Source organism: Belonocnema kinseyi, chromosome 8, assembly GCF_010883055.1.
Source record: "Belonocnema kinseyi isolate 2016_QV_RU_SX_M_011 chromosome 8, B_treatae_v1, whole genome shotgun sequence".
Classification (NCBI taxonomy): Eukaryota; Metazoa; Arthropoda; class Insecta; order Hymenoptera; family Cynipidae; genus Belonocnema; species Belonocnema kinseyi.
This window is the reverse complement of record NC_046664.1, coordinates 51,978,442-51,999,931: the sequence shown is the minus strand read 5'-3', so window position 1 is coordinate 51,999,931 and position 21,490 is coordinate 51,978,442. Positions and strand designations below refer to the sequence as shown.

The 21,490-nt window shown below is 26.6% G+C and overlaps 1 protein-coding gene across 2 annotated transcripts in view; it reads right to left on the bottom strand.

Annotated features, from left to right (window-relative positions):
- Positions 1-21,490, bottom strand: part of LOC117178794 — a 68,993-nt gene that overhangs the window by 27,394 nt on the left and 20,109 nt on the right. Inside the window, exons 1-3 of one of the 2 annotated variants that reach the window (XM_033370269.1) lie at positions 18,757-18,777; positions 18,163-18,239; positions 12,721-12,894 (exon numbers count right to left, since the gene is read on the bottom strand). In XM_033370269.1, the coding sequence (XP_033226160.1) occupies positions 12,721-12,889 (169 nt within the window). In that variant the 5' untranslated portion in view covers positions 12,890-12,894; positions 18,163-18,239; positions 18,757-18,777. Of the gene's footprint in view, positions 1-12,720; positions 12,895-18,162; positions 18,240-18,756; positions 18,778-21,490 lie in introns of those variants that run through there. The other variant, XM_033370270.1, reaches the window with a different exon arrangement.

Here is a 21,490-nt window from a genome sequence, read left to right as displayed (position 1 = left end):
AAATTTATACGGAAATGAAAAGTGATTAAGTTAATTCAGCGGTTTAAACAAAATATCTCAATGTTGTCACAGGTTATAAAATGATTAAAACTTCATTCCAAAAATTGATTATTGTAATCTTACGAAGTTTATTTGTCGACTCGAGAAAATTGTCGTAATCTAAAGCATTTAGTAATAGAAAAAGATGCAATGTTTCTAAACCTTCTTAGCGACAAATACACAGAAGGACAGTTCACTGAGAATATACCATACAAATTATTTTTAATGTTAACAAGACTCCTCTAAAAATCAAGCTTATCCATATTCAAATAATTTATAAAACTTGCATACAATTTTCATCTTCTCTACCGAAACGACAATAAAAGTTGTTACTTTGACGTTCGGACGACGACTGAATTTGTTTGAAAGATGTACGAAAATGTATAGAATTCCTTAAAACAAAACCAAGAATCGAAAGAACAAATTTGGACAACCACGATGAAATGTTTCGATGGTAAATTGAAAAGAGATCCTCTTCAACAAAAAATGGAATAATTATTCTAAATAAAAAAAATTTGAACAAAAATAAAAAAGAGGAAAGAAAATTGAGAAGGCAACCAACCAAATCCCCTTTCTCCTCTTTCTTTCTTCTTTGTTGAAATGTTGTCAAGGCTTATACTGCCCAACATGTCGAAGGCATTTTTGGTTAGAGTTGGATTTCTATTTGATCATTTTGCTCGGGGCTGTCCCGGTTTATATCATCAGTCACGGACGCATTTTTATAATGCAATCAAGTGATCTGATGAGAGCAGTCTGCCCAGACATATTGGACAAAGCCTGGTTGTTACCCCATCATTGACGGACTGGGTTGCAGTCAAGTACACGATGGGGGGACCTACAGCTTAAGGTGGGTTCCGAACCACCAGAACCTTGGTAAAGGTACATTGAAAAATTTCCAGAGATACCGGCTCAGGGATCGAACCCCGGACCTCTGAGGTGAAGTCCAAGTGTCTAACCAACTGAGCTAATAAATTATAAAAATTATTATTATTATTATTATCACATCAAAATAAAAAAACATTTGTAAATAATATTCACTAACGACCCTACACCTGAGGTTCCTCGTTGTGGACCTTCTTCTTCTGCCGGGTCTCGAACACCTGTCAACTCCTGTCTTCGTGCCAGGTCTAGGTCTCCTACTGCCAGATTAGATTCATCTTCCTGGTTCCCAATACCTGCCGAGACTTCTCTCCATGCCATGCATACGCTACGTTCTCTCGTCAAAACTTATTCTCGCGTACTTTGATATAAATATGAAGACCTTAGATTTATTCGACTAATTTCCCAGAAGAATCCGAACCGGATATACGAACTCAGAAGGTACTTTTTTTCTCCCGAAAAACCAGTTCGACTGAAAAACCAACTTCAAGACTTTATACCCAATTCAACCGAAGAAAAAATTGTATTATCAACGCCCCATGGTGATGTATGTGCAATGTTAGAAAAATTGCCAAGCCGAAATGAAATTTTTCGTGCACTCTTTAAAAGTGATTCTTGAAGAGGGATCCGGGGAAAAATAATCATAGACAGTGGTGAGGTTAACAAAATGACCACTAAAGAAATCGCATGCAGTAGGCAACCAAATCTCTATCAGAATGGCTTTTCACGTATTTCTTGCTCGATAATATACTTTTCTAGCGCTTCGCGCTCAACCATGTATTTGTCTCGTAAATATTTCACTTTTTCAGTTATGAAGACATTTAGTTGACAATGCGTTTACCTAAAATATTTTGGTTTAAAATTTTTTTTATTTTAGTCGCATATTTTCATTTTAAAGAATTTTATAATGCATTTTGGAAGACCTAAGATACTTGTACGTAAAATCAGATCTCGGAAAAAATAGTTTTTCTGTTACTTCAGAATAAAAATAATATTGCTGATGATAGCATTTCATATGAAAAACATTATTGTTAATATAAAAAATAAAAAATTGTAAAGAACGTTCATTTTTTTCAGACTTTTTTGCATCCGAACTTTTTTTACAATCGCTTCTTACAATTTTTTAAAAGCAATTAAATTTCAATAAATAATATTACATTTATATTAAATAGAATAATAATATTTAATATAAATAGACAAGTTTTTCTGTTCAGATACCAGATTTTTGGTACTACTACTACCTTAAATAACAAAAAATTAAAAAATTTTGAAATTTAAGATTTTTAGTAACAACTTTTTAAAATTTTTCGAAAATTTGAAAATTCTAATTCTGACTGCACAAGAAATAATCAAAAATCAAAGATTGCATTTTGCGGTCAATCTATGCAAGATAGGAAAATAATAAGATGATAAACATTGTACACCCAAAAAATATCTACAAATTTTTTATTAATCAGTTTTTTATAAAACACGTAGTTTTTGTTTTATTTCTAAATTTTTCGACACACGACACAAGCTAAGAAACAATAAATAGATAACATTTTTTCACCGAAAGTAGACCAAAAATATTGCTATTGATGGTTTTTTTAAAATATGATAGGTAGTTTCTATTTTAATCGTGAAAAATAAAATTGAAAATTAACAAATTAAATTTTTCTTAAAACGACACAAGGTACGAGAGAATGAATTCACAAAAGTGATAGGCCGCTTTTTAACTTTTAGCATGCAGAAATTTACGAGTTTTTTCCAGAGTATTGAAAAAAGCTTCTTTCTCATTTATATTTTTAAATTCAAAACATGAAAACTAAATAAATTATATTTATAAGTATTAAAAGCAGACTTTCTGAATTGAGGAATCTGATGCGTAACCATTCTTAAACCAATGAAAAACGTAGAAGTTTATTAGTTTTAAGAGAATATCTTCAAAAATAAATATAATATTAAAAAAAATTATTTGTGAAAAAATTAAATAGAAATTAAACGAAATTGAACAAATACCTCCGAATTTAGGGTGAGTTTTGAAGACATCAAGATGAATGAAACAAAAACTTTTAAAAATCTATCGAACGAATAGAATAAAGTGAATCTAGAATAATTCGAAAGAAATTAGGATATATTTATAATAATTTAGGGTGAATTCAAAATGAATTGCAAAAAATATTTTAAATTCCTTTAAATCGTTGAAACCCTACATACACCGTATGTGTAAAGTGTAAATCATACAAATAGCATAGGAAATGAGCAAATTCAGTTTCCGGAAAAACGAAAAAAGTTGCAATAAAATGTTTAATAACAAAATTTTGTTTAAATAATGTGCATTTTTCTCTTCAAGCAAGACAATGAAAGTACGTCAGTTTTAATACCAATACATGTTATGAATTATATTAATACAAATTTATGGGAATGATATACAATTTCAGAGGTAAACTCGAGTGCCAAGCACGAGATACGTAATGAGAATGTATTCGTTTAAGCCGAAGGAGCTTTAACAAAAGGGAATTCACAATCACCTTGACCTTCAATTTTAAAAAGTCTGTGCAAAAAGACCGAGTGCGTAGCGCGAGGAAAATACATTATCGAGCGCGAAGCGCGAGACCCGACATTCTCGCGTCCTAATTGAAGTAAATTATTACAAATTTATGTTTATATTTAAAGCTAGAAAATAATTCACTTTGTTTCATGATAAGACATTCATCAAAATTAACTTTTTTATAAAAAATTTATATTTTTACAAATGAATCGAATATTTGTAACGCTTTATATTATATAGAATAGGGCTTATAGAATAAATGAATATTGATCAAGATTTAGAATGAAAGATTGTAATTATGAACAAAATATTTAATAAATTTTTTATTAATAATATTTAAAGTTCATGTAAACAATAATTTTCGTCGAAAAGACAACAGTTTAATTGATTATTTTTACGCATTATTCGTTTGTTTAAAAAAAATTATGAGTGCCCATTTTTTTGGTAAATTATTTTTAAATTAAACAGAAAAGATTGCGTTATTTAAAAACAATCGTAATAAATGGTAACGATTCTTGAATTTTTTGATGAAAACTTTAATTTATTGTCTTATTAATATTATTTAAAATTCATTTTACTAATAACTTTCGTCAAACATACAGTTTAATTGCATTTAATTGCAAACAGATTGCGACCTTTAAAGACAATTGTAATGAATTTAAACTGTTTTCAAAATTTTGATACAAACGTTAATAAATAGTTTTATTATTGTTATGTATAATTCATTTTGCGAATAATTTATTTTTAAAAAGTTTCAATGCATATTTTTACTCATTATTTCGTTGAAATTTAAAGTTTTTCTCATAGTGAAATACTTTTCTTTCAATTATTTTCAAATGGCATATAAAAATTGCTGTCTTTAAAAACAATTGAAGTTACTTTAAACTGTAGTTGTATCAAAAGTCAGATACCTGGGAAAAATAGTGTTTCTATAATTTTGAGAATCAAAATATTATAACTGATGCTTATTGCAATTGAATTTTTGCTAAACTTCACTTCTTACCAGTTTTGGAAAAATGATTGCATTATAATAAATAAAGACTTTTTCCCGGGAAAATATTCTTTGCCACTCAACTGTTTTCAAGTTTAAAAATAAATAATAATCTTAAAATACAATTATTTGTTTTGAAATTGGAAACAATAAAGTTGTAGAGAATTTTTTTCCGGAAAAAGGCCGTCATTTATTAAAATACAATAATTTTTCAAAAATTGGTAAGAAGCGACCCGAGTTGAAATATAGGTCCTTTTCATATTCTCCATGGTGTTGACTGAATTCTTTTTTGTATCTCCTTAATACTCGTCATCATTGTCTGATTCTCTTAGGTCTTATTTAGTACAATTTCAATCCTCTTTCAGTCTCTTTAAAATTTTTGTAGTACTTTTTAAGTTCTCATATACACCTCTTATAATCTCTTTAAAATTTTAAGTCCGATTTTATTACTCTAAAAAATCAGCGATAATTAAAAATTCTATTTAGAGGTTTCAAATGTTAAATTATTGAAACTTATATTGAAAATTTACTAAAATATTAATGAATAACTATTTTTAAATATTAAAAATTATTGCTACATATAAAATATTAATATGAACATTCATTAAAATGTACTGCATATTATACTGAGAGAATATTTACTCGAGTTCTTTTTTGCTGCTAATCAATCACTAATAAATAATGAATGAATAATTAATTACTAATCATTATTATTTTCGCGCGAATTTATTGGATTGGTTACCAGTGGCGCTCTTATTTAAAATAATTTTTTTCATGTTTTTATTTATGATTTTTTACAGCAAACAATAATTGTAACACAATGACAATTTTCAAAGTAATTGTAAATTGTAATAAAAAAAAAGAAGACTTCTCTGCCCAAAAATACGACTTTTCAAAAAAATACAGCAATTTTCTACCAAATACTTTTATTATTAACTTAGACAACGTAAACTACAAAGTTTAAACCAAACAGTTATTTTTTCTACCGAACTATTGAATTTTCAAGCTAAAAACATTAATTTTCTGAAAAAAAGTATAATTTTTAACATAAAAGTCGACGGTCGGCCAAACCCTGAAGAATTTAAGAGAATAAAAAGAGGACAGACTATGGTAAAACATTCGATTGAAAGAAACGTGGTTAAAATTAATGTTTTTTTTGTTAATTTTAACACATTTCATTAAAAAATAATGGTTTTTATTTTTAATGTCATCCGTTATAATATTTTGATTCTTAAAATCATAGAAAAACTATTTTTTCAGATATCTGACTTTTGGTACGACAAATACGTTAATTCAAAATTATCTCTCAAAATAGCTCTTCGCCAGATCTTTATTATTTTATTTTTATTTAGGACGATATAAACTTGCACTTTCTTGCACTTTCGCATAATCAGGATTGCATCCAAAAACCACACACTTATACCCCATTCTTCCCGTTTAATACAAAATAAAACCTTGATAAATTTCCAGTCTAAAAACTTTAGAACTTAATCCTTAAGTAAAAAAAATGAAAAAGTCCACTTTAATAATCATTTTTGGCTTAAAAACACAGCCAGCACTGCCCTCGGTCGCAGGCTATATTTCCCTCACTTTAATTTCGTAAAATATTTCGAAATGCACTCTCGGTCAACGAGTATTGTTGCCTCTGAGCGAAATTGGTTGAAATTAAAAGTTTTATGTATCTGTCAAAAATGCATGTATTTAAAAAAATCCAACGTAGTTTTAAAGTTTGAGTCATTAACTTTCAAATGAAATCGGCTTTGTAAAAACAATTCAAAATTGATTTTTTCATAGTAAACAAACAATCATTGTTCTTTTTCATTTTTTCCTCCCAAAGAAACATGTGTAATTCTTCAAGGAACTTATGGCTTTAAAAAAATCAAAATAAAATAGAAACGTATTCGTGTTTTCTTCAAAATGAGACCAATATTAAATCCTTTTATTGAGTTGTTTTACAGTTCTGGCCTTTTTTTTGAAAAAAATCACTTTTTGTAACGCTGAATTTCTTGGAATCTATGCATTAAAGAAAAAGCTCAAAAGGGTAAACATCTAGAATTTAAAAAAAAATTGGTGAATCAAAAATTATTTTTGGGAAATTTTTTTCTTCTTTTTTTAGCATTTTATTAAATTTATATTTTCTAACTTTTATACATAAAATTATAGTGTTAAGAAACTGTTAACTATATTCTATTATCTATAAAAGTAACCAAATATTAATATAAAAACTAAAATTGAAAAAATGAAAAAAAAAACAATTTTCCTTAAATTATTTTTGCTTCGCCATTACTTATTCAATATGTAAAAACAAAAAAAAATCTTTTTGGACTTTTTTCTATTATGCATCGATCCTGAGGTATTCAACGGGAAACAAAAGTTATTTTTTTCAAAAAAAATGTCATAACCTTAAAACGGCTCAATAAAAAGATGTCATATTGAGCTAATTTTAAGTAAAATACAAATACGCATCTATTTAATTTTTATTTTGTTAAATCTGCAAGTTTTTTCAAAAAATACACACGTTTTTTTGGAAGCTAAAAAATGGAAAAAACAATTATTGTTTTTGTACTGTAAAAAACTCTATTTTCCATTATTTTGAGAAAGCTAATTGCATTTCAAAGCTAATGAGTTAATCTTTAAAGTCACGTTGGATCTTTTTAAATACATAAATCTTTTAAATCGTTAAGAATCTTTCTGTATCTTTTGAAATCCTTTAAATCTGTGGTTGTATAGTTTAGATTCTTTTAAAATCTTTTGAGATACCACGAAATCATAAAAACCCCTTTAGTCGTCTTAAAATTCGTTAAAATCCCTTAAATTCTTTTGATATCTTTGAAAATATTGTATTAATTGATTCGATAAAATACTTCAGTATCTCTTGAAATCTTTTTAAAATCCTCTAAAATCCGTGGATACATAGTTTAGATTCTTTTAAAATCTATCAAAATCCTTTGAGATTCCACGAAATCATGAAAAAACCCTTCAATCCTCGTAAGAGTCGCTAAAATTCCTTAAAATCGTTTGATATCTTTAGAAATTTTGTATTAATTTATTCGGTAAAATACCTCAATATCTCTTGAAATCTGTTTAAAATCCTTTAAAATCCCGTGGGTTTTTCGTGTACTACAATAGATTTCACAAATTACTTGAAACTGTGAATCAAAGTCCTGTCGAGCAAAAAATAGGACATTAAACCTGCTCCATATCGTAAAAGAATCCTAAAAATAAATGTGGGAGATAAGAAAGAGCTTTTATAAAACATAAAGGAAGGTCAGAGAACAAAGGTATCGTGTAAAAGCCACACACGAACGAGTGGTGAACGACGTAATTATTGGTAGTTGCCAGTAACCAAAGATTACACTCTTTACATCCTAATTATAGTCAAGAGCGTAGAGAGAAAAGAGTGCATTTAGTTTCAAATTCATAGAGGCCTAAAGCTACGAGAGAGATGCACAAAGATCGTGTAACATCAACCGGAAATGATTTAATTGTCCGTGTGGACACTCGAATTTATCACAAAACAACCATGTGAGCAACGACACGTTTTAATTACAGATTCACACCATCCATTCATGTAATAACAGTCCTACTTTCTATCATTTCCTTTTTTTCAAGACCCGAGGTTAACTCAAAGAAAATTTCTCAGCTTTTTTTCTGCGTGGGAAAAGAGGAAGATAAAAAAGCCCTTTTTCGCGTTTCTTTTATATACGAAACACGTCCGTCCTATTTTCTTCCGCGTTTCAGATTACGCTGTATTCACCTTTGAATATTCTTACTTTTATCTTATATACTCTCAACAAAAATTAACAGATTTCCATCATGAAGTATCCTTTTTAGAATTTTTCGCTTTAACTGCAAATAGTGCAAGTATTTTTAATTTATTTTTAGGCCGTTTTATTTTGGATGGGATTTTATAAATTAGAATTAAGGGTATGGTTGGCATATGATAATTTTGGAAAACTCTGCACCTGGGGTGATTGCCTAAAGATGTATTAGCCTGAAATTGAATTTAACGTAACCAACATTCGAAGAATTTATAATTGTTAAACATTATTTTACACTATTATGAAAATTCTTTTAAATAAATTGTTAAGAAATTGGTTTTATTTGAGAATATTGTTTAGTACGTTTGTTGGAAATAAATTTTAATAAAGTTTTCGAATTTTTCAAAGGATGGCGCTGCAACAGTACAGCTAAATAATAACGTAATAAGTTTTATTATCCATAGTTTAGACTTCGCATTCTTTCTCCATTTTTACCCATTTTTCCCTATTTTTCAAGAATTCCTATTATTCCCTTGTTTTCAAGAAAACTACATTTTTCATTTTATCACATAAATGTGACCTTAATTAATAGAACGCAATAAGAAAATCCAACTATTCTTCTTTAAAAGATCATTTTTTAGTTAAAAAGTCTATCATTATACTTTGGGCTCTTTATTCATCTGGCTTAACTAAAAATTTGACTATTGGGTTGAAAATTTAATCATTTTGTTAAAAATGCAACTAATTTGCTGAAAATTCAATTTATTTTTCGTTGAAATCAATTTTTTTTTAATATAAATTTAACTATTCGCTTTCTGTCTTGAAATTTATCTTTTTAAATAGAAAATTCAACTATTTAATTGAAAATTCATAGTTCAAAATAGACCTTTTCTGGTTAAAAATTCATGTATTTTGTTGAATGCGTGTTGAATGATATTTTAAGTGGAAAATTCCTCAGTTTTATAGACAATTAACCTTTTTTGCTTGAAAATTCAATAATTTGATAAAAAATTGGACGATTCAGTTGGAAATCACCTTTCTTGTTAATCATGCATTTTCTGTGGCACAAAATGAATCTTCTTGGTTGAAAAATCAATTTTTTTACTTAGAATTAAACTCTTGTGCCAAAAAATCGTCTTTTGTGGTAGAAGATCAATTTTCTTGGTTGGAATTTCATACTTTTTAATTGATATATTAAATATCGCATGTTTCGTTGAAAATTCTTTTTTTTTTTTTAATCAACTACTTTGTTTATAGCTTAACTACTTCTTAAAAAATGTATTTTTTGGTGAAAATTCATATTTTCGGGTTAAAAGTTCACCTTTTTCTTAAAAAATCGACTATTTTGCTTCAAAATTAGACTATTCAGTTCAACATTAAGTTTTTTTGAAAGATTTTTAAGGATTCAAATATTTGGGTAAAAAGCCGTCTTCTTTCGGTAAATTCATTCGCTTGAAAATCTTTTTTACATTCTCATCATTGATGATTGAGAAAGTATTAGAATTGTCGAAAATTTGACATCACACTTTTTCAACGGATCTTCACGTTTCGAGACCCCCTGAATCCGAAAATCAGGTTTTCACAATGGCGTCTGTCTGTCCGCCCGCCAGACCGTCCGTCCGTAAACACGATAACTCTCGAAAAAATGAACGAATCAAATTCATCTTTGGCACACTTTTTGTAGATCCTAAAAGAAAGGACGAGTTCGTGAACCACCCATTTTTGATAAAAATTCAAAAAGTGAGCGCATTTTGAAATTTTTTGAGACAACTTTTTTCTGAATTTGAAAATTCTATGCACGGATATTTATAGTATTGAAAAGAACAAACAATTTATCCTTATCGCTTTTTTCGATAAAAAAAAAATTCTCAAAGTTATAGCGTTTTCAAATTTTTTTTAATCAACCGAAAATCAAAATTTGAAGCCGAAAAACGCACCATACGAAAAAAATTTAAAAAAAAACATTTCCTTTTGAAAGCCCTACAAGATTGTCATAACCAATTTTTGGATTTTCTTCAAAAATCGAAAGTTCAAATTTTGATTGCACAAAAAATAATGGAAAATAAAAAAATCCATTTTGTGGACAAACTATGTAGGATACGAAGAAAATGAATTAATAAAAATGGTTATCCCAAAAAAGATCTACAATTTTGTTAAAAATCACTTCTTGATAGGACGCGTACTTTTTGTTTTATTCGTGAAAAATAACGTTGAAAAAATTTTTTTTTAATAAAAATGTGTGGAAAAACGACGAAAGTTATGAGAAAAAAATCCAAAAAAACCTGTTTACAAATGTTTGTCAGAAATCGAGCGCGCAGCGCGAGTGTCACGATGAGAATGTGTACCTCAAAGCCTACAGAGCTTTGAGAAACTTAATCTTTGACAATACTTAATTAAGTAGAAAATTCAGAATATGAAGACGCATATAAATACTGCCATCTAAAAGAGATCTTTTTGATAAAATTTTTTTCAAGCATTCCAAATGCAAAGAATAAATATCCGAGCGCGAAGCGCGAGGTGTAATTATGTTCCAGCGCGAAGCGCGAGATTCAACCGAAGATTTAAACATTTTATTTTGGGTTTAAAATTTATCTTTTTGAGTAAAAAAGTCAACTTTTTTCTCTAAAATTTGATCTTTGAACTTAAAACCTAACTATTTTGTAAAAAATTCATCTATTTTGATGAAAAATTCAGTTTTTGTATTCAAACTTAATTTTTTATTCTAGAAAAGTCATCTTTTCTGGTTGAAAATTCTTCTTTCTTGATTGCAAATTTGACTCTCTCAGCTGCAAATAAACTTTTTCGTCAAAAATTCAAATTTTCTGGTTAAAAATGTTAATGTTTTCCTCGTGACACCCTTTAGGTTGTCACGCAATATATTAACGTTCCCTGAGGGTATCCAAAAGAAAAGAAAATATTTAATTTTGTAATACATGAGGGTTTAATATCATTTCCTTTTATGAAAAAAATAATCCCCTTCTTTCTAGATTAAAAAAGAGATTTAGAGTTCGTGACAATTTTTTTGTCTTGAAATTGATTTAATTAACTAAATTTTACAGATAAAAAAAATAATATTGATGCTCATTATTGGCCTTAATATGAAAGAATATATGATTTGATTAATATGTTAAACAATATATAAAACAATACAAAATAGAAAGAAATATGTACAAAGCCTTAGTGATAATTTAACTATTCAAACAAAAAATCTTGAAAAAGAAACGTAGACAATCACAAAAAATCGGAAAGCGCGTGGGGTATGTGATACCCTATGTAACCATCAAGGGTTGATAATAATAAATTATTAAAACAGTTATCTTTGTTAACTTGAATTAATTATTACTGTACTTTAATTGAAAAGTACCCAATATGGACAATTTTAGAAAAAAAACTTCAGCTATCTAGCATTATAATAAGATAAGAAAGTTATAAACAATGATAATTTGCATCAGCAATATTTTTGTGAAATTAAATTAATTATAACTTTCTTCTATTAAAAAGTTGAGGAAAACAAGAGAAATTTAGTTATTACCTCAGCACAATAGTTGAAAAAGGGACAAAATGTTGAATATTTCAGAATAACAGCAACTTTCTGGATTGTTCAATGATAAGTTTATTAAAAATAATAATAAATTGTTTCATAGATTATTGCTGTTAAATTTAATTGATCCTTGCCTCGCTCCAATTGAAAACTTGAAAACAAGTTGAAAAATGCGGGAAACCCGCGACTTTCTAACTCTATTCTAAGAAAAATCTGCTATAAACAATAAAAAATTGTTTAAACAAGTCAAACATCTAATCCTCAATAGAAAATAAGATTTTATGTAATGAAAGTACTTTGTACTTGAGAAACGCTAAAAAAATTATGATTAATGCCAAAACTCACAAAACCCATTTTTCCACTAATGAGGTTTTTTGGGGACCCTATAAAATAGACTTATGGAGTGCTATTTTAAAATTAATACTTGCTTCGTATTCTGTACGTAATTGTGAAGAGAAGTTTTGAGTTTTAACTCAATTCAGTTAATATTGCATCTTCTGAATAGAATTGACAAAAACGTATTTTATATGGGAAATAAGTGTCTAACTTCATAGGGCCTTCGTAGCCCCAAATTATCGTTTTTTCTTAATTTGAACAGAGTTGGGGGCGATACGTATGGAACTTAAAAAGAAAGCAATTGGACCCCTCTATTGATTATATTTCTAATTATGTGCAAACTGAAATTGGGAAAATAAAAGTTATTTGCAAAATTAGTTAATTTTTAAAATACAGTGAAACTCTTCAATAGCTCTTTCTTCTATACCCCTTCCGAGAATTGACGCCGCGCCAGAGGTAGGTATAACAGGTTGTGCGCGGGGGCCGTGGGCTCAGCAGTTCTCACTCAGGCGTGCACTGAAGCGTGAAAAAACAAAAGCGGAACGGGCTATAATGAATTAGTTCCCACCGACCATCATCCCCAAAATCGGCGCTATAGAAGAGTTTCACTGTAATTATTAATATATATATATAAAGTACTTACGAGCATCATTTTCTACCCTTTTCCCATAACGACCGCTTGTGTAAAAGTTATGTTGGGAAAGAACGAGGGTAGCAAGGTTCAAGCTGATCCATAACCATATCACCAACTCTAGGCTACTGAACTTCAGAGTGGCTGACACAAGCCGTATTCTTCTACTGCTCGAGGCCATTGTTTCTGCAACAGGTGTACACTACAGAAACTTCCTCTCTACCGAAAAAATTATTTTTTATGATAAAGAAATTTTTGATTACAATTTATACCATAAAAAGGGACGGCTGGTAAATCCTAAAAAAAATTCTCGGTAAACAAATACCGAAAAAAATCCCGTGTTTAAACAATTAAAGCAAATGGTATTTAGTATGAATTAATAATTAAAAATACAATAATGAAATATTACGATCTAATAAAAATGGTTTAAAAATGCTTATTGTTTCTTTGTTTGTTTGAAAAAAATTTAAATAACAATAATTTCTTTTAAATACATAAAACATTAAAAATGTTATTGGACAAAACAAAGAAAGGATTTTTTCTATCTTTTTTAATTATCTCGTTATTATCTAATGAACCTAATGCAACCTATTAAAATGCAATGCCTTAATATTTTAATAATTTTTTATTTCTCTTAAACGACTCTATTCACAATAGGAAGGTCAGGTGAAGCATGACAGGCAGTCAGTCAGTATAAACCCTGGGTTTCAGTATCGTCAAAAAATTACACGCGAATTTAGCCTTTTAGATTATGTGATAAAAATATTACATAAAGCAATTTATAATTGTGGAAGAAAAGTTGTCATTTGTAATATATGAACTAAAAATCAAGCCCTAGATAACGCTTTAAATGCTTAAATCCTACCTGAATTTAAAAAAGGGGAAAGTGGATCTTATGGATAACCCCATTTTTTATTTTAGCCAATATTAATAAAAGATTCGTATAGATGAAATAATTTTTATGACTCTGAGAATTTCTTCGATAAATTAAAATTTAGCATTTTTCTCGCACACAAGAAGTATTTTTTGTGTGCAAGAAAAATAAAGGCATTTTTTTAGCATTTTACGTAATTTATATTTTTTAAGAAAAAAGTGCTCTTGACGAGAGAAGCGGTATATATCGCATAAAATTTATCATGTTTCTTGACCATTCGAGTGTGAATTCAGCACAAGATTTTAAAGAAAAAAATTTACATTTTCAGCATAAATGCCGCTATTTTGTAAATTTTTCTTCTGATTTCGAAAGAAGACAATTAACCTTACCAGGCAGGAATAATAACTCAAATATCTTATTTTATTCCAAAGTCATACAAAATCTTAAGAAAAATGTGTGATTCCCGAAGAATAAAATTCCCAACAGAAAATGACCGAATTATAAAATATCCGCATTAGAAAATTTCAAAATTTAAACAATTAAATTTTTTTCTTAGACATTATTTAATCATTAAAAATAAATTACTCTAACATTGGTATCATACATTTTTTTATAAATTAGTGTTCAAATTTAAAATTACAAAAAATGAACAAAACATATTTCTGATTCAAAAAATTTTCTCGAAACTAGAAATTTTAACATAGCAAAAAAGATAAAAAAAAAGCTTCAAACTGAATCCTTCAAATTTTTTGTTTGAAAATGTTATGTGCTTCAGAGAAAATTTAGGGAGAAATTTCTTTTTTCGTTCGTAGCAGACGTGTTTTTAAATTAATTTTGTTATACATTCTTTAAACGATTATTTTTATTAAAAATTCAAACCATTTTTAAACTTTTAAAAACATTTTCTTTGATAAAAGTATTCGACTGTGTTATTTTTAATAAATGAATAATATTTTTTGAAAAATATATTTTTTTTTTAATTTGGGAATTTCTTAATTTAGATATTTTATAATTTGGTCATTTCTGTCAGAAATGTTATTATTCGGAAATTTTCCAATTCAGTAATAATATAAAATGTTTGAGTATTTTATGATTCGGGATTTTTATGTTTCGCCAATTTTTTCCATTCGAGAATTTTATCATCCGAGAATTTCCGAATTTAGAAATTTCAGTCGTCCCTATTTATAAATATTTTTTGATTTTAATTTAATAGGAAACGAGTTATTCTTCCCACTGCTATTTTTCTCGTTCCTTCTTAATCAACTAAAGGCCCTAATTACCCTCTTTTGAATTCTTTGATTCGATTTTTCTCTCACAATAATATTGAGAAGGTATAGAAAGTTTCTGACGAATTAAAAATTTATCAAGAAGGAAAAGTACTACTAATTAAGTACAGTAAAGAATGCCCTTTGACGATTTTTTTCATAATAGTAGCCTTGGCACAATAAAGTTTGAAACACGACTTTTAAGTAATTGAAGTTGCATTGGCCATACTTGATTAAATGTAACCTTTTCAATATCATGTATGATGTCAATGCACTTTCATACATCCATGATCGTAAAACCCATTTATAATTTTTATAACACCTATTAATTCTTTATTGACATTCTTTTAATATGTAAAAAATTCCATACAAAGTGAATATAACTTCAAGTGACTGTTTTCAGTTCGTTCTTTTGAATTTTATAGAATTTTGTGAATACAATTTCCAAATAAGGAATTTTAATTCTAAAAATTTATTTATTTATTTTATTTTTTGATGCAATATATTCATGAAAGCTTCTAAATTCCCTGTTTAGAAGAGAAAATTTTAATTGTAAATGTTTTGCAATATTGTTAAATTTTTCTGGTCTTAGAATTTTACTACCACATTAAAAGTTTCCAAAAATTGTAGATTTTAAAAGAAAATTTTGAAGCTTTTTAAGAATTTAGAAAATTGGAGAAACAAAGTTTTTTTACGTTTTAAGGTGAAATTAAAACTAATTTTTTATTTTGAAACATTAATTCTACGAAAATATTAAAAAAGATATTAACACATTTTGAATAATTTCCTGAAATTCCAGTAAAGAATATAGTATATTCTTCAATAAAATTTTGCAACTTTAAAAAATTAAAGATGGTTAGAAAAAATTTGAATAAGTTTAAGTGAAATTTAGAACTTCTCAAGCTTTCATGTAAATGAAAGAAAAAGAATCCAAAAGAATTTAGGGCAATTTTTTTGTTAATTTTGCAGAATAGTGTCAGAATTTCAGGACAAATTTGAATCATTTAAAAATATATTTAGAAGTTTAAAAAAAATGTTAATCATTTAAAATTTAAAAAGATTTTAAGGAACTGAAAAAATATTATAGATTTTTGAAGATTTCGAAATAAAATTTTGAAGTTTTCATGATATAAAGTTTAAAGCTAATACAAATATTTCTTGAGGTTCCTAGAAAAGTCGTTCCTAAATATGTTTTAAACTAACTTAAATTTCTACTAAACTTTTTGTGAACAAACAAAATCTTAAAAATTTTCTAGATACTTTTTCGACTATCTGCAATTTAAAAAAAGCTTTTTTGAATTTTCTCAAGAAACCTAGGAAAATTATATTTATATAACTTTAAAGCAAATAAATAAAGTTAATTCAAACATTCTATTTTATATCATAAATTATTTTTACTTTAAAATTATAATTTGTCTGAAATTGTGTTTCCTTTTTGCCTGAAAAATCGTTATTGGTTGAAAATTCAATAATCTTTGACAATCGGTCTTTTTGATTTCAAGATTCTTCTATTTTGTATACATTTCATCTTTTTTAATTATAATCGCAACTGTTTGGTTTAGAATTAAAATATTTTTAAAATAAGATAAACATTTTTTTGTGATTTGCGTTTTTGAGGGAATTAACACTTTTTATTTCAAATTAAAATCTTTTTATGTTTTAATATCAACTATGATATTTTTCGCAGATGATTCACTTTTTTTTATTGAAAATTCAACTTCTCGGTTAAAAGTTAAACAACTTTGATAATAAATCACTTCTTAGGCTGAAAACTAAATATTTTAGTTCCAAATTCATCTTTTTGGTTGATAATGCAACTATTTTGTTAAATTTTCGTTTTTTTTTTTTAAAGAAAATTAATCTTCTTGATTGAGAATTCTTTTTTTTTTTTAGTTGAAGATGCAACTACTTTCTTGAAAATTCATATTTTTTGGAAAAAGATTTCCAAAATGCTCGAAAAAGAATCTATAAGACTTTAAAGTACTTTTTTAATTTGGCTGCATTTTTATTTAAAAATGATAGGATGAATTCGATTAATTTTAAAATATATTTAAAAGTTTCCAGAAAATTTGAAAATAATTCAAAATTTAAAAATATTTCTTAAAATTTAAAACAAAACGTAGATGTTTGAAGATTTCGAGATAGACTTTTGAAGTATTGAAAGATTTCAATATAATAAAAAAAGACATTTCTTAAGACTTCTGGGAATATTTAAAGTAATTATTTATGTTGAAAAAATTATTTTTAAAAAATACTTAAATCAATTTTGAATCATTACAAATGATTTCCAATATTGTCAAAAACGAATACGAACGAATTTAAGACAATTTAAGAAATAATTCAAGTCTTTTAAAAGATATTTAGAAAATAATTTGGATCTTTAAACGATTTTAATGAATTTATTATATATTTTCAAATTCTTTTTAAGCTGAAAGTCTTAGAAACTTTCTAGATACTTTTTCCACATATCAAAAATCTTCAAAAATCATTAGAAAATTTTTTGAGAAACGTAGGATAATCATATATATACACGTAAAGCAAATAAGGATAGAAACCTAAAATATAGTTATTCAAAATTAGTATTTTCTATTAAAATGCATTTTCCCCTTCAAATTATAATTTTTCTACAATTTTTTTCTTGACTGAAAATACTTTTTTGTTTGAAAATTCAACAATTGGTTTTAGAATTTCGTCTTTTGTCTTAGAAAATGTTTTTTTAGTTCAAATTGAATATCTTTCAATAAAATTGTAACTGTTGGTTTAAAATTAAATTTTTTTTTGAAGATTCAACTATTTTGTTGAAAATTAATCTTTTTGGATGAATATAATCCTTTTATTAATAAAATTAAAATTTTCTTTAGTTTCAATGTCAGCTAATATTTTTTTTAAGAGAATTCATCTTTTTTGGTTGAAAATTTAACTATTTGGCTTAAAATTTAAAATAATTTGTTAAAAATTATTCTTTTGATCAGCGTGTTCAAAAAGAAGAAATTTACTACATTTCGAAACAATTCAATTATAAATCCGCAAATGTATTACACGGAAAGTCACATTTATATACCCATAAATTTTCTCTAAAAGAGATTTATTTTTTCTTATGTATTATTACTTGGTAAAACGCTGACTAATTAATTTCATTATGCTATTTTTTATTATATGATTCAGTATTTATTTAAATAAACTAAATATGTATAAACAGATAAGAATGAAAAATTGTTTTGCTTTATAAACCAAATTAATAAAATAAATCAACATTGTTTAAAAGTCTAGTCACAAGTCGGATTAAAAAAAATTTTAATTGAGTGTAAACCTTACCTTATTTCATAATTCCTTATATTGACGAAATTCTACATTCTTTTCACGTGCGGAGTTCACAGGTGACTAAATGTAATCTGTAAGTCGAGAAAACTTTCCTTAAATTCTTTTTCTAAAATTATAGATTCCCCTTTCTGCAGACAAAATTTATCACGTTTTATTTCCCCTGCATTCAACAAGTGTAAATTCACCCTCTCCAATTGAGCAAAAAATCCGTGAAATCGATTAGGCTCGTATCATTGCTTTTAGTTCGAGATAACAAGCTTTATTCTAACCGCGTTATACTTCCTCTATCGGTTTTAGTTTGCTTGCTAAAATTACACAATTAAAGGCAAAATTAAAATTAAAATTAATAAGTTACTTTTCATTTTTTAATTGCTATATCAATTAGTTCTAAAATTCATATAAATAAAAACCGAAATACTTTATATCGAAATAATAATAATAATAATAAGGAATCGAATACAATTTTTAATTGTATAGCTATTAAAATTATTAAATAATTTTCAAATAATTACTAAATAATTTTTCGCCATCTCTATAATTTTTTTAAATTATTTTGGTACTATTGAAGAATATGTTTGTGACACTAACAGGTACCAGAAGAGGCACGCAACAGATACGTAGAGAAGACTGTGGAGTCCTGTGAACCGAGAATGGTTTATATAGCCCGCCCGACCACCCACAAGCTGCCAAGAGACACCCTTGATTCGTCCCATGGTAATCCTGCACAACTCCCTTGATCCTCGATGCGCCATTTTATTTTTATTATTCAAAACTCCCCTAGGTTAGAAAAACTTTTGAAAATTCTAGCATTCTACGACAAAAAACGTTTTTCAGGACAAATTTGTTTGGCTAGAATTTTTTTTTTATTCAACAACAAAGTTTACATGTTTTTTTTCATCGTCAATTTACGAAATTTTATGAACCAATACGGAAGAATAATAAAATATTTTTTTAGTAACTTATTTGTTAATATAAAAATAAAATTTTTAATTTGTTTTAATTAGTGAAGATACTCTTTAAAAATAATATTAAGAAGGTTAAAACACTTAAAGAATTTTTTTTATTTTTATGTTAACAAATTAATAAGTAAAATTGCTACTTCAAGATTGAAAAGAGCTGGAGATTTTTTTTTCAATGTTTTATTTTATTTTTGTAAAAATGATGCTTAATTTTTCATTTTATTTATTCTAGAATAATTTTTTATTTTATAAACTTTCATAGAGTGTATCAACAATTTCTCCGCAATAATTAATATGTACAATTTTTTGATACCTGATAACAATTGTTAATTGTTCAAATAATCATTCTAAACAAATACAGATTCAATCAATAGTAATTCTTTATTTTATAAACAATTTAATAAGCAAATTCATAACTTGATAACTTTTTAACAAATAGACGTTGTTTTTCGTTAAGATTGCAAATACTAGTGATTTAAGAAGGATCTTATTCATTAGAACACTTTTAAGGTAACAATACTTCTCCTTTATTTAAATAAATGTTATAAATCATTGAAAAAAAAGAAATCTGCTGGTCCTTAATAGACATTTTTTTATTATTCAAAACTCCCATAAGTTAAAAAATGAACTTTTTAAAATTCTAGTACTCTACGACAAAAAAAGATTTTCTGAACCAATTTTTTAATTTCGGAATCAATTTTGAATATCTTGAATATAATAACCAGCAATAATTTTTTATTTCATATAAACAATTTCATAAACAAGTTCATAACTTGATTACTTGTCAACAAATGGATGTTGTTTTTGTTACAAAGTCGACTGCTAGTAATTCAAGAAGGATCGTATTCATCAGAACATTTTTTAAGGCGACAATATTTCTCCTTTGTTTAAATAAATTTTATAGACAAGTAAAGATTTTTGTCCATTTTCAATCAACAGACTTATTTTTTCAGCCCAATATATTTGTAATTACTTGGAAAAATCCTTCGATTTTGATACTTCATACAAGTCAATTTCGTAAAAAAATACGTCCATTTTTTGAAAAGTAATCAAATTGTGGATTTGTTTGTGTAATCGTTTATGAAATGAGAATATTGCTATTTGATAAAGCATCATAAAAAAAAGGATTTTTCCAAGTTATTTATAGATGGTTTGTTAACACAAAAAAAATCTGCTGGCAGAACGTTGACGAAACTCTGCATTTCTTCATGAAATTTATTTAAATAGATAACAAATATTGTCGCTTGACAAATTCTACTAATAAATTAGGTCTTTCCTGAGTCAAGGGAAAGTCGATTCCGTAAAAAAAGCAAAATTTTGTTGACCAGTATCCAAGTTATGAATCTGTTTATAAAATTGTTTATAAAATAATAAATTATTATTGGTTGATAGTTTCTTAAAGACAAAGGATTTTCCAAGTTATTTAGAATTTATTTCGTTGAAGAAACTAAATCTGCCATCTAAAAATGTGTGTTTATCGTAACATTTATTTAAACAATCAGCAATTGTTATGAAATATTAAAAAATCATATATATTATTGATTTACGACAAATTTTGATCAGTTTTGGTAAAGAAAAGAAACCATTAGAGCAGGGAATGGCTAATGTATGAATTTTTTTATAACATCAACAATTACTTTGGTGTTATAACCAATGGGAAATAAGCATTTTTTACGTATTTCCCGCGTAGGGCAAAAGAAATTAATTTTAAAAAATTGAAAAATGGAAACCTACAAATCTTTATGAAATTTACTTAACTTTTATATTTTTAAACGCTTAAATCGAATCAAAATTGTAAGATTTAGACTAACTTGTACAGAAAATTGTCTTTTATTATATATTTTTATATTTAACAACAAAATTAAGGAAAAAAATATTGACTCGGAAGTGTACCATTTTTTAGCAGATACTTAAATTTATTAAAAAATGCATACATAATATGAAGGAAATATTCAAAGAAGGTGTTCAATAGCAACGCAAATGTATACATTTATTCAATTTGTTATCACGAAAAATGACTATAAATGGTCTACTTCAAATAGACCGCGCTTTGACCCTTTATCTTTGAAAAATTAGAAAAATTTAAGTAGACAAAGAATTTTCTAGTTGAATTTACAAAAGTATATGAATAATTTATTACTTTATAAACAATTTTTAAAAACAATTATCCACATCAGATATTTGTAATGAAATAAATCAAGTTTTTTTCAATCGGTCATATTCGAATGAACTAAGTTTGTAGGTGCCAAAATAGCCAAATAGTGCATTTGTTAATTACGATTTTTTTTTAAAGTATCAATTTTTATTGGATGACCAAATATGATACTTATGGTTTATTGCCAAATAACACATGATCGATTTCA